Here is a 14,169-nt window from a genome sequence, read left to right on the forward strand (position 1 = left end):
ACCGATATCCCCACACCAACCTGGGTTCCTGAAAACCTAACAAGGGAGACTATACCATGTGCTTCTCCTTTACCTCACACCTGACTCCCCACTCCAACCAGGTACCCAGAAGGAAGCTTGGAACCCTGGAACTTCCCACAGCCCTAGTCACTACGAAGATGTTCAGTCTAAGATAGTGCATGGGCACCAACTTCAGGAACTTAGTTACTAAAAGACTTTATTCCGCCAGAACCATGGGCTATGACCCCTCACAGGTGAGGCAGAGCAAGAGGCCAAGGGACATTAACATCCTCCAACATCCTGTGTGTTCCACTGATTTGTCTATCTCCTTCCAGCAGAAGGTCAGCTTTGTAAAGGAAAGAAATGTTATCTGTTTTGTTCACTGCCATGTCCCAAGTGCCCAGTCCGAAGTCCACACGTGCTAGGTGACTCATCGACATGTATTGCATGAACACATCAAAAAGTCCCAGTTACCTAGTTTCGTTTTTCATTCTCCAGTTATCCAGACACTTGTGAAACCAGAGCTCTTGGCCAGGGGATATGCTGGTGTTCTCAGGGTCTTCTGCACAGAAAGCAAATCTAGGAAGAAAAAGAAACCAGTGAGGCAGCCAAAGCTGTAGAGGGGAAGGTACACAGCTGTGCATTAACCAAAGGGTGGTTTTGGATCCAAGACAGACAGAGCAAGGAGAAAGGAAAAGTTTTCATCATGCCACACCCTGACTCAAGAACTTTTAGAACTCCCCATTGCAACTACGAGCACTCTAAACCATGTCTTACTTTGACATCTGCCACAGTTTGGCACATGCAGACTTTATTCACACACCTTCCACCATCTTCCCTCTGTCTATCCTAAATGCTTGCCTGCCTTTCAAGGCATGGCATCTCTGAAGCCTCCCTGACTGCTCAAGCCCTTGACCTCTCAATGTAATAGAAAAGCATATACTTATATATATAAATGTTGCTTTTGCTATTGTCGTTACTTCTTATGGCATGGAGTTAATAATGAATGTTTTGTCTTATTTTAACACGTTATACACTAGCTTGAATTGTTTGTGGATTCCTGCTAATCTTCTCTGTATTGTTCCAATTTTAGTATTGTGCTGCTGAAGCGAGCACTGGATTCCTACATCTATGGTAGGCTGTAAACTCTTTAAATGGAGGAACTCCCATCCGGTGCTCATAAACGTCCATTGACAAGCGTAACTGCAACTCAGCTACGAGTTAAAATCAAAGGTTCAGGAAACGGACAACCAAGATCACAAAACAATCAGTGACCTAACAACCATTTCGACTATAACTTACAGCCAAATCCTGTGGGCTACCCCAGCTTTGGTGGTGTGTGGTTAGCATGACCCCATGACCAAAAGATGTATGGGACACCTGACCCCGCTGCTGACCCAAAGGACAAAAGCCACAATCAGAACAGCTTTAAGAACCTTTACTAGGAAGCCCAATCAATACCTAAACATAGAAAAATGTGACTCTGGCCTTACCACAATTAGAAAAAATTAAAACAACAGTAGGGGACCAGTTCATACCCAACAGGATTGCAAAAATGTTTCACCAAATGTAAGTGAGGAGAAGAAAGGGAAACTCTAATAAGATTGAAAACTGGTCCAATCACTTTGGAAAGAGAGTTAATACCTAGTCAAGTTGGAGAAGACATGTACGATAAGCCAGGGATTCCACTTTTTAGTATCCTTGCCCCAAAGGAGCCCTCACACATGTGCACAAGGAAAATGTCCAAGGATGTTCATCCCAGCACTATCTGTGACTACGAGAAAGTAGCAACCACTTAAATACTTAGCAGAATGATGGTAAAACTATTGTTTGTACCATGATGGCTTACATACAGGAGTTAAATGTAAATAGACTAGATCTATATGTATTGGATAAATTTCAAAAACAATGTTGAATGAAAGAAAAGCAACTTGTTAAGGAATATGTCCACTCATGTCAACTTCAGAAGCCTCCAAAACAATTCTATATGTTGGTAAGGATACAAACAGTCATACGAGAGGTATAAAAATCATGAAGGAGGGAAAGACACTAACGTGAGTCAATGTTAGAAGATTCGTTCATTTGGTTTGAAAGGGGAGGAATCGGACAGGGGAAAGGCATAAAGGGGCTTCAACTCTATCAGTCATGTGTTACTTTTTTGAAATCTTCTATCTGTAACCAATGTGGAAAACCACTTAATATTTGTAAAGTTTCGATGGTTCATTATGTTTGAAATATTTTTTAAAATGATCGTCTTTCTGCTATCATACCCATAGGCATAGGCTCCACTTAATAAGCACCAAGAGAAGGAAAAAGACACACAATTATTTAGATCACCCCATCTGGCACCCTCCCCCCAGTTCATAAGTTTCTAGACCAGAATCACTCAGTCAAGGGACCCAAGCCTCCACTCGCCCCCACAGTCAAGCTGTGCCAGAGGTGATGGATGGAATCTGGGCATGGGAAGAATTGTAATGGAAAAAATGCCAGATGAGGTACGAAGAGCTTGGAGGCTGCTTCCTACCACCTCAAAGCTGGCAGTGACCTCCCAGAGGTCTGCTAAAGAAGTTGACCAAGGAAGCCCCCTCTCTTGGCAAAAGTCTCCCAGGCTCCCCTGACTTCTGCTTAGAAAGAAATCTGCTCAGAAAGTCAAGGCACAGTCTAGGGCCTGATGGATAAAGGTTTGGATTTTTCGTGCTAGGCTTAGTATTAACAGATATAAAGAAACTGCCAGCTGGCATGACATAGAGGAATCTGTTACCCGACCTCACCCCGTGTCCTTGACTCAGAGCTTCCAAAGGAGGGGTCTAATGCTCTAAAAATAAAATGCTAGGGAAACCAGGTCTTCCCACAGGCCTCATCCTGGAGGCTCCCTGGACTTGATACTCTGGTTTGCTCAGCACAGGAGCAAGCAAAGACTTTTGGTTGCATGGACCCCAGAACAAAGCAGCCCTCCTAAAGAGCCCTGTCCAGGAGCAGCCCCACTTCCTCCAGGGCCAACGCAGGGCTTGGCAAACAGAATGGGGGCTGGAATCCCCTCTCAGCCAAGGGCCTGTGATTAGGGCACAAACTGCACAACTGTTAACAGGGAACTTGATCTAGGATTCACTTTTCCTTGAAAAGATAAGCAAGCACCTTCGATTCTTCCACATCCAGAGCACGTGGGTTTGGCCCACGTGCTCTGGATGTGGAAGAATCGAAGGTGCTTGCTTAGCAAAGGGAAGGACATTGCAAAGGCATACACTTTCTGCTCATCACTGACATGGGGCCAAAAAGGGTCATGAGGCACTTACTTCCGCTGGGTTTCTCCAGACTTAACCCGGATGCGCCTGATATTCAGTTCCTGCACAGACTTGCGGGATTGAGACCAGTATCTGTGAAGCTCCTTCCACAGGTTGTACCAGGGCTGAGATACCTTCTCCCAGGTGAGTTTGATCTTCAAGAGGTCTCCCAAATCCTCCTCAGTGTAGACCAGGAAGGTATTGGTGGCATTCAGCCCGATTTGCTCCACTCTGCAAGGGGAGAGAAAAGCTGGTCTCACTCTCCGGCCACCTGGATAACTGCTGCATCATGTGGGGTGACACAGTGGCATCACCTGCTCCCCATAGACTGGAGAGAAATGAGCAAGAGGTCCCTCCCCCATGCCCAGCGCATCCCACCAGCAGGACCAAGGTGGAAGTGTGTGCCAGGTTGACATAGAGGTAAGTTTGCCTATAGCACCCCAGCTTCTTATCAAAACCATTCCTGAGTGCTCCCTCATTTATGCCACTTCCTGGAGATACGGGACAAAAACAAAACAAAACAAAACAGAAATGAGAAAGCACAGGGAAGTCATATCCCCATCCAACAGTATCTTCTTCCTTTCAGCCTACGGGCATCTGTCTCTCTCTGGCCCACTATGGGCATCTGTCTCTCTCTGGCCCACTCTTGCCTGTCTCTCTCACCTGGAACTTGGGGAGGCTACCTCACCGCATTCGTATGCATACAAACCTTGTCTCCCAACTTAACTCTGATCCCTGAGAGCGAGTACTTTGATGATGTTGCTTTGCAATGCCAGCATTATTCAGCATGATGCTTTGTACCTTAGGAGTGTTCAACAGATATATACAGATTGCCATGTGCCTCTCTCACAGATAATTAGAAATGGCCCCTTATATGACATTTATGATGTTCAAACCTCCTAAAGCTTCAGGTTTCAGGCATTGTCTAAAATGAAACAGCACTTTCTGCCTAGCTGATCCAGCAGCTTTTCACACTGTTGATTCACCCTGGGAGCTTCCCTCCCAGAAATGTTTTGCATCAAGGGCTTGTGGAGCGCGTACAAAGAGACAGAGGACTGCGGAGGCCACTGCAACCACCCAGCTCCTCCCCCAGGCACTCAGACTACACTCTCCTGCCCTTGCTCGCACGCTCCTGTCCTCTCTCATTCCCAAACCAACTTGTTCTCTGTCCTGACCCCAGCAAAGGGAACTCGTGACTTACATTTCCAAAGGCAGAGTCTGGGAGTCTGCGTTGGTGCCATAAAGAGTGACATAAAAGGCAGGCTCAATTTCTTCCATGCTCTTGTAGCTGAAGATGTGGATTTTCATCTGATAATGATAAACTGCAGAAATAGCAGAATAAAGACATCTGTGAGCCCTGTTTGTCATCTCAGAGCATCCTGACCCAAACTGAGTCACCCATCACACTTGAGTTTTTAAGGACTGTCATCCTTTTGGTCCAGCCCAGCTTCCAGCTTTTCTCTGGTCTTGTTCTGTCCCATGGCATAAGAGATCACTGAGGTATGGGAGCTCTGAGCCTGGGGTACAGGAAGACTTTTGGGGTCCTGGCTCAGCTACTTTCCAGCCTTGAATTAAGGACGCAGGCTCTTTGAGCCTCGATTTCCTCATGTGTAAAATAATGATATCCACAAAACCTTATAGTTTTATAAAATGTTATTAAAAAGCAGGATATCATTTTGATCCTCTGTTTGTCCTACCTCAGATTCATTGTGATGATCAAATGAGATAGATAGGGAATGGCTTTGAAAAGTTAAATGCAAGGTGGAGATTTAAGATATTGATATTGTGATCATGGAATGATGATTCACATCACCAAAGGAGTCCCCATCATTTACTTTTAAAGATTAACTTTCCTAACGCATGCACAATGTAATCTGATTTGCCGTGATTTGAGTTAACGGTGCTGCTGGCCACATCTCCTGGGCTGGGATGTACTCTGATCCACCACATGGTATTTGGAAGGAGGGTAAAGATGAAAGTCCTGCTTCAGGGCATAGAGGGGACTGAGGGTTACCTCTGAAAGGCATGCCTGCCCGGGTTTTGAGGTACATCTTGGTGTTCCTCTTGTTCCTCGTTTTCTTGGCATTGTAGCCAATATTATTACAACGGTTCTTCCGGCAGCTGAGACAGATCCCCTTTTTGAAGCGATTTGAGTCCGCGCACTGGAACGCAAAGCTGGGCTTGTCTTGATTCATCAGGGAGTCAACAAAGAGGTGGACAGACCGCTCATGCTCACATTTCATCGCCTCTGCGATTGCTGAGGGAGGAAGAGACAGAGAATACCCAGGATAAGCCGCTTCTCGATGATTTGCCCGCTCAATCAATACGCACTGTGCACTTCATTGGTAATAACTACTTTTATTGTTGCTGTTAATGTTCTTGTTTGTATAATTCTTAATATATGCCTGGTGATGTGCTAGACTCCCATGAAGATTTAGAACTAAGGGCTATTCCTGCCACCTAACTGCTTGCTCTCTAGGAGGGAAGACAGAACGAATACACAGAAAGCAACGAAGAGCAAGAGAGTGCATGTAATAAGCACTAAATAGGCTGATGAAGACCAGCGGTGCAGGAGGAGTCACTAGGTCTTGATGAGACTGTATAGTCACAAAATGCTGGAAATGGATCAGATGCAAGCTCAGGGCTCAGCAAACTACATCTTGCAGGCTGGCCACCTGTTTTTGTAAATAAAGTTTTATTGGAACACAGCCACACTCATTTGTTTACATATTATCCGTGGCTGCTTTCATGCTACAACAGCAGAGTGGAGTGGTTGAAAGAGAGACTCTATGGCCTGCAAAGCCTAAAATATTTACTAGCTGACCCTTTAAGAAAATGTTTGCCAACCCCTCGCAGTCCAATCCTTTCAATTACAGATTATGACCCAAAGGTCATGAAGGTGAAGTTATTTGCTCAGGCTCACACAGTTGGTTGTAAGTTTGGAGTATAATTTGGATATTCTGGCCCATAGTACATCAGTACGTCTTGTAACCAGAGGCTAAAGTCAATAGTTCAAGTAAATCCTGGGACCTAAAGAAAAACTTGACAAAGCCACCCCCAGTCCTTCCTCACTAACACCACCAGCCTTAGGAAATGCCACCTTCCCATCCCCTGAGGCAGGGCTGAACTCCCCTCACATGGACCACAGAGCTCCTGAGGGGCTACTTGGATAGTATCGTATTGGGAGAAGGCAACAGTCTTAAGACTGAGTGACGGAGTAGGACATCCAAGGGCACAACATAAGAATGAAGAGAGCTGACTAGGACCAAGACTTAGAAAAGCTGCCAGGATCCAAGGCAGTGAGTGAATGAGAAACTCCAAAAGGGATTAGTCACTGGGGCCACACCTCAATTTCAGCAGCAAATTCAGTTCAGCCCACATCTGCAGAGAATCAGCTCAGGCAGTCAGAAGATAAATTATAAGTGAATGGAAAAAGCAGCTTGGTTTTACTTCTTTAAAATGTTACCAAAAATTACATTATAGTGCATCTGGGCTATAGAATATTATGCAGCTTTCAAAAAGGATAAGGAAAGTAGGTATATATGGCTCTGATGTTTAAGAATGTCCATAATATATTATGATTGAAAAAGGAAAGTTACAGAACAACGTACTTCTGAAAAATATAATTACTCATACACACCCAAATAAATTTGCAAAGAAAATGTCTGGAAAGATACACATGAAACTGTTCATTCGTATTGGCTACTTCTGAAGAGTGAAAGTGGGAGTGGGAGTGGAAGATAAGCAGGAATTTTTATTGCTTTATGCAATTCTATATTGCTTGATTTTCTTCAACCAACATGTACTGCTTTTGCTATAAAAAGAAATTAACCAATAATAACTGTGACCTCAAAGCATGAGAAGGCAGAGCAGAGCCCACAGGGAGGCTGCTCGCAGGCTTATGGGATGAGGAACAGCACACAGCATTAGAGGGCACTGCGTGGGGAGGTGGGAATGATGAAATGAAAGTGGCTGGGAGCTCTAGCAGCTCTGGCTGATTTAAGAGGAGATGCAGTAACATGAAGCAGAAAATAAGGAACTCACTTCCATCTGCAATGGACCCCAAGATGTCGTTGAGTCCACAGCCTGGCTGGAAGTCACCCCCGTTGGGATAAATGTCGATGTGGCCCACAGGCATGCGAATCCCGATGCTCAAGCCAAAAGAACGCGTGTAGGTGTGGAGGACATCCACGAAGTCGGCATCATCAGGGGACAGCCTGCTGTGGATGTCCACTCCTTCAAACATGGGTCCAGCAGGATCCAAACCTACAGCAGGAGGAGCCATAATTAACTGTGTCAAGCGCATCAAGTCAAAGAGTCCCGGGCTGAAGTTAAATCCAAGTGTACAGAATAACCCATCCTCAGAGCCCAGCCCTGTGAATCTGGAACGCATGGTGCCCACAGTCCAGGAACTTACACTTTTCTAGCACCTTCACCTGTCCTGACACCTCAGCTGACTCAGTAAACCGGCCACGAGCTTCACCCTGAAAGGCAGCTCCAAGGAACCACAGACTGTCAGAACTAGAGCAATTCTAGAACAAACTCAAGCTGACTGAAACTAAGCCTTTTGCCCCATTTAATCTGCCCCTGAGCGCCTTCCACAGCCTCAATTTACAAGCTTTTTACAGAATAACTAAGCGACCCACATTTGGAGGAAAGATTCAGTCTCCCCAAACTGAGTTATTTGTGTTTGGACTTCTCTCCCCAACCCTTAGTGATGAATCAGGCCCAGGGGTGGAATGGCAAGCATGGGGGGACACCAGATACACTGAGAATTCATATTCCAGGCCTCCAGAATTCCTCTATTTTGCAGCTACAAAGAGAAAACCGTTTTGCTTGCAAACTTTCTGTATTAAACAGGCAAGCAGCTCTGTAGAGAGTATTAGTTCTCACATTTGAATCACCATGAATATCAGTGGAGAGCTTGTTACAAATTTAGATTCCACTTTGTAGCTACAAAAAACTCTGGAAAAACACACCAGCCACCTGTTACCTGTGTGTACGGATGTTAGGGGAGAGGGCAGGGAAGGGAACTGGGCAGGTAGTGGCAACCATAAGAGAGACTTTCATCGTCTTTTAATTTTGGAACCATATAAATGTAAAACCATTCAAAAAAAGATTTTGCAAACCATAAAATGCGGATTCCCTGACCCCTTAGAGATTGGGAGGTCTGATGTATTTACTCCCCAGGGGATCCTAAAATTAGGTGGTCTGTGGACCAGATTTCGAAAAACTTCTCTATGCTTCAGTATCATCTATAAAGTGGAATCTAAACATCTTAATTCATGCAGTTCACGTGAGAAGTAAGAGAGTAAGAGCTTGTCGATGTAAATACTAGCTATTACCAAGCCCAAATAATTATGGGAACTGAATTTATGCCGACCTAGAAGGCTCTTTGCACTACAGACAGAGAAAGTTAGGAGGAAAAAATACATGGCAGCAGAAGAAGTAATTTTGCTCCCAAGGGGATATTTGGCAGTGTCTGGAAACATTTTTGGTTGTCACAATTGGGGGAAGGGGGAGAGAAGCTACTAGCACCTAGTGGGTAGAAGCCAAGGATGCTGATAAACATCCAACAAAGCTCAGGGCAGCTCCCACGAATAAGGAGTAACTGGCCCAAAACGTGAACAATGCTAAGGTTGAGAAACCCTGACTGAGAAACCCTGATCTAGAAACACCAAAGCAGGGAGGAGATGTGACCAAGAACAGTCATAAAAAGGAGGAGATGGATAATAGAACCGTCTTCCCCAGACCCCAATGCCATAGAACCAAGGAGCACACTGAGAGGCTTGAGACGAGAATTTTTAGATAAACAAAAGGCAGAGCCATTGTCTAGAGTGGACAATAAATCTGTAGAACTCATTACTCATGAGAACTGATAGAGGCTGAAACTCTAAGTCATTGCCAGAAGAAGTTTATATAAAAAGTACAGAAGATGGAGGCAGAAAGGGAGCCCAGGCTGCTTGCGGGCTCATCCCCAGCCCAGGACCCAAAAGAAGGTGGCACAAAAAGCAGAGTAGCCCATGTTTTAGAGGCTGCAAGGACTAGGGTACTGACACAAGCGGCCTCTCCTTGCCTCTCACCATGTCCTCTGGAGGAAAAAAAAAAAAAAACAGAAAGAGGAACATTCTGCTTTGCAACCAATACAAGAGAGGGGCTCTTTGCTTGATGTGAACAGAAGTCTCCACCAGACGGTCAGTGCCATGGAAACCAAGCTGCACTGGTGGAATGCAGGCGGCTGATGGGGCTTCTTGACAGGCCGGCTGGCGGAAAGGCTGAGCCTTCTCTTACCCAGACTGACCCGGCCTGACACATAGCCAGGGCCCGCGGACTCTGAGGAAAAGTTGCACAATTTATTTTTAAAACTAGAAATGGGAGGGTGAACTTATCCTCTCCAAAAAGAAAGAAGTTGAAGAACCAACCACCCCTTCTTTCATTTAGCCAGACTCCTCCAAAAGTACTCTGTCCAACAAATGGAATACACACACACACACACACACACACACGCACACACACACACACACACACACACACACTCACATGCACACACAGGAAAGCCTCTGCATCCTGGGCTGGCAGAGCAAAGCCTGCTGCTCTACAACAGCATCTTCATCTCTACGGCTAGGGGAGAGGCGGCACAGTGGCTAGGTGCAAGCTCTGGAATCTGACAGCTTGAGTTTGAGTCCCAGCTCTGCTACGTAGGGTATAAGATACTGGGCCCATTACTTATGCACTGACTCATAGTTTCCCCATCTGTAAAATACAGCCAAAAGGACCCCTTTTGCCTGGGTGCTCTGTGGCTTAGAGATAGCATAAAATATCTGTCACACATTAAGTACTTGACATGAGGTAGCATCTAGCCCAGAGACTGGAGAGTGAACACTTAAATCATATTTCTTACATGAATGAAGATGTTTGCTTACTTATTTATAACCAACTGGATGCACGTTCAATTAGAAACATATGACCTCTTCCCGGCTGTATCACAAACTTCTCTCAGCAAACCCCAGTTCACAGCCCTCTGATCCAAGCAAGACTGGGATTCAGGTGTCCCCCCTGCAGGCCAGAAACCAAGGACCCCCTGGAGCCTCTGCACAGCAATATCAGTGCTCTCAGGCCCCCTCAAGGGGCAATCCCTGGTCCTCGTACTGGTCGAGACTACCTGGTTCCCAAGCCCATGAGAGGTCTGAGGGGAGAGGACAGTGCACAAGCCTCTGCCATCAGACATGCCCAACAGCAAGTGTCAGGTCAGCCAAATAACCTCTGAGGTGCTGCTTGGCAACTGAACATAGGCCACTTCTTCCAGTCATGCTCACCCCAGGCCCCTGCTCCGCAGAGAAGGGCCGGAAAGAAGGAGCTGCACTCAAGACATGCAGCCACCATGCTCCAGGCAGACAGCTTGGAAAACTAATTAGCATTCTGCCAGAGAAGCCCACACCCCAGCAGCTGCCACCCAAACAGGCAGAGGGAAAAAACTGGAATGTTCCTCACTAACCCCATCAGATTTCAGATTTAGAAATAGGGAAAGGGGGGCTCTGCAGCTTATCTTGGTTGCACTGGCTCTCTGGTGGAGACTTGGTGTGTGCTGGCCCAGCTCTGAATATCACGTTGCTTCTCATGGGGCCTGGAGAAGGTGCTTAGACAGAAGGGCCCACAGTGGCTCAAGGTGGAACAGCTTTGCACTGGCAGTGGATTAATGAGCGGTCATGTGTGGCCACATGATCACTGCCCACTCACATAGCTCAGGCCCCACGGTCTTGGTAATCAAAAATAAAGTTCTCAAGCTATGCTGAATCAAACCACTGGATCTAAAGAAGTGTGTGTGTATGAGTGTGCATGTGTGTGTGTGTGCACACATTAGACTTAAGCCCAGAACAATGATTTAAGGAGGGCACTAAAACCTCACAAATACATATTTATCTGTCCTACCAACTTATTGCTGAAACCTGCACTTCTACCTTTACTAAATCACTCTTTAGCTAAGGATGCCCTTCTACCTGAGTCCCGTTTCAAAATGAAAACACTGCTGAGAAAGAAATAGATCAACTCTGTCCTTTCGGGTGAGTAACTGGGCCCTTAGTTTGGTGGGGGCCAGGGGAAAGCTGAGAGCAAAGACAATTAAAAGAAAGCGGAGGGGTAAAAGTTCAGGGCAACAAATTTGCCATTCATTTTAGCCTAGAGGAAGTCCTGTATATGTACTGGAGGGGGCTCCAAACTGGGAAAGAGAATCTTTCCCACTTTTCACAGTCGTTAAATAATTCGATCCAAACTCTCATATCAAAAGCTCACTAAAACAGAAAGTTCAATTTTCTATTGACAGTCTGGGTACCAACATCAGAAAGGTCTCTTTAAAGACAAAGTTTAACCACCCATTCCAAACAGGTAATTAACACTAATAAATATGCCAGCTAAACATTGGAAAGAGGCTGTTGGTGGATGAAATAGAAATCAGAGGCAGAATTCAAACCACTCACTCTTTTCCCATAAGGTCCTGGAGTATCACAGCCAGAGATGGAAAGTGAGCCCCAGAAGCTGGGAGGCTAGGCCTCCCTGCCCCCCACTTCTGCCTTTTACTTATTAGCTATTTGCCCCTGGGTGTTTCCTCACCTATGAGACCAGACCAGTGGGTTTCAAATTGTGTTCCCCGGTGCCCTGAGACCCTGTTATTCCCCTGGGGAAGGGGAAGGCCCAAACAGCGAGGCTAGTATTGCCCACCATCACGTACCCAGCTGCAACCAGAACATCTGTTCTGTTTCTCATATTGGGTGCTGCATACATTCAGTTTTGAAAAAAAGGGTTCCATGACTAAATAAAAAGTTTAAAAAGCTCTGGATTAGACATTCTCCAGTTTTCTTCCAAAGCTAACCTTCTATGGATCACTCATGCTGCCTCTCTGGTACAGAAAAGCCAGCTTGTCAGAGATGTTGAGGGAGCTTCGGGGACCAGCTGTTAGCGGAGGAAGCAGAGCTTACCCGTGATTCTGCCCACTGTGCCTTTTACGAAGTTGCCAGTGTACCCAGCCACATGAGCTCCAAGGCTGTAGCCAATCAAGTGAACATTCTTGAGAGAAAAGTCATCTTTCTCCTGCAGTAAATCACAAAAGTTTGTGAGTGAGGAGTGTGGTCCCAAACCCACAGAGTCCCCTATAATTCAACAGTTCAATTATGACAAGGAATAGCCAGGGGCAGAGACTTCCAGGGGCATGGCTGGCATTGCTGGCAATGCAACACAGATGGAGCATAGCTAGCAAAGAGGTCAAAGGGCTTGGTGGCACTTTAAATGCCAAGCGCTGGGGGTAGGTTGTGACTAGAAGCTGCATATCTGACCCTTCCCCTACATGTTGTCTGTTCTTTCTGGTGGTAGCTAACAGGCGCAAGGATGGCAATGTGGAGGTCAAAGCCACCAGATTCACTGGACTCTAAGTGCCAGCCACGGGCTCTGACGGCATACTCCTTTCTGGCCCCCGTAGGCCCCAGGAGCAATGCCCTCACAAGCACCTCAGAGTTGGAGTATAAGACCCTAACAAGGCACTCCACTGGAGGGGCTTGAGAAGGTGGAGATTTGACACCACAACTTAGGAACAAAGCTCTACAAAACAACCAAGGCAGAAGACTGAGAGGCTGCTCAAGAACCCTAACCAGAATTCTGCCAGTAATTCATCAGATTCCACGGGCAAAAGGAAGGTCAGGCTGGAATGGCCCAGATATTCGGGTCACTTTGCCAATGCACTCCTGCCTCCGGGTAAGTCCACTGATCTCGGGCAAATCATTAACCTATAAAAAGTAAATTTAAGACCTCTAGATGTGTTTATGTCTGTAAGGCTGTCCTTCCCCACTCTCAACAGCCACCCTTCAGGCAAGAGCAGACTTCAGTAGGTTTGTAAGATTATAAGCCAGTCCTGGCTCCTGGCCACTCCCAACCAAAGGGCATCAATTTTTAAGATCAGCAAGTAATGACCCCTAAGGCAAATTTTTTTTCCATCAGATAAAGTAACAGGAAAAATACAGAGATATTTAATTGAAAAGCTCTTTAAAAGTCCCAGCTTTCAAGTATTTCAAGCAATACTTAATTCAGTAAAAAACCTGAATCCCAAAGATTTTGATCAGACATCTGAAATTCATTGTAACACAGTCTGACCTGTATTTCTTAAGAGGGTTTGGGTTCAGGATCCTGCTCATGAAGGAAGATGACTCCCTTTCATGCTCAGTTACCTGCAGCCAGTCAAGCATCCTTGCAATGCTGTGTCCCACCACCCGAGTGTTATTGACCGCATCTGTATAAAGCTGGTGGGCCAAGGGGAGCCAGTCAACCACCACGATGTTGGCTTCTTTCTCTCTTGTATGCAGGGCTGACACGAGTTTGTACAACCAATTTTCAAATATGCCACTCATCTGCAGAGAAAACAGGACTTTTAAAAAAAAATTCTCTCAGTTTCAGAAACACTAATGAAAACGGAATTCAGTCCCATGACCCTCTCCCCAGCCTATTCCAGAACCTTCACATTGACTGATCAGGGACAAAATATTTGCACGTGAGCAGGGCCAGTTACAGGCAGGGTTTCTATGTGGGCATTTGTCTTCCGTTACTCTTTACATCCCCATTTTTTCCCACCAAAACTTTCATAGCTGCTGCTCCCCTTTCTGATAGGGCCACTGTGATATATGCATTGGTCGCAATATTGACCTGAGGTTAGCCTAAGTCCTTATCACAGTCAGGCAAGTGGCCTGCTCCATCATTCAATGGCAACTGGGATGGGTTACCTTGGAGAATTAGCTTCTCTCTTGGAGATGCAGGAAGATGCTGTCTCTAGGCAAATGCAGAGTTAACGACCCTTTCTCACAACCCATCTCTGTCATCCCCCTGAACCCCAAAGTAGAGAAGATCTGTC

General features: G+C 45.9%; 1 protein-coding gene across 1 annotated transcript in view; it reads right to left on the minus strand.

Moving 5' to 3' along the window:
• Positions 1–14,169, minus strand: part of LIPG (lipase G, endothelial type) — a 22,138-nt gene that overhangs the window by 3,628 nt on the left and 4,341 nt on the right. The window contains exons 3-9 of the mRNA XM_006919907.3: positions 13,493–13,672; positions 12,254–12,365; positions 7,326–7,547; positions 5,296–5,538; positions 4,483–4,603; positions 3,294–3,512; positions 475–579 (exon numbers count right to left, since the gene is read on the minus strand). Coding sequence (XP_006919969.1) covers positions 475–579; positions 3,294–3,512; positions 4,483–4,603; positions 5,296–5,538; positions 7,326–7,547; positions 12,254–12,365; positions 13,493–13,672 — 1,202 coding nt within the window. The remainder of the gene's footprint in view (positions 1–474; positions 580–3,293; positions 3,513–4,482; positions 4,604–5,295; positions 5,539–7,325; positions 7,548–12,253; positions 12,366–13,492; positions 13,673–14,169) is intronic.

The sequence above is a fragment of the Pteropus alecto genome, unplaced genomic scaffold (assembly GCF_000325575.1).
Source record: "Pteropus alecto unplaced genomic scaffold, ASM32557v1 scaffold146, whole genome shotgun sequence".
Lineage (NCBI taxonomy): Eukaryota > Metazoa > Chordata > Mammalia > Chiroptera > Pteropodidae > Pteropus > Pteropus alecto.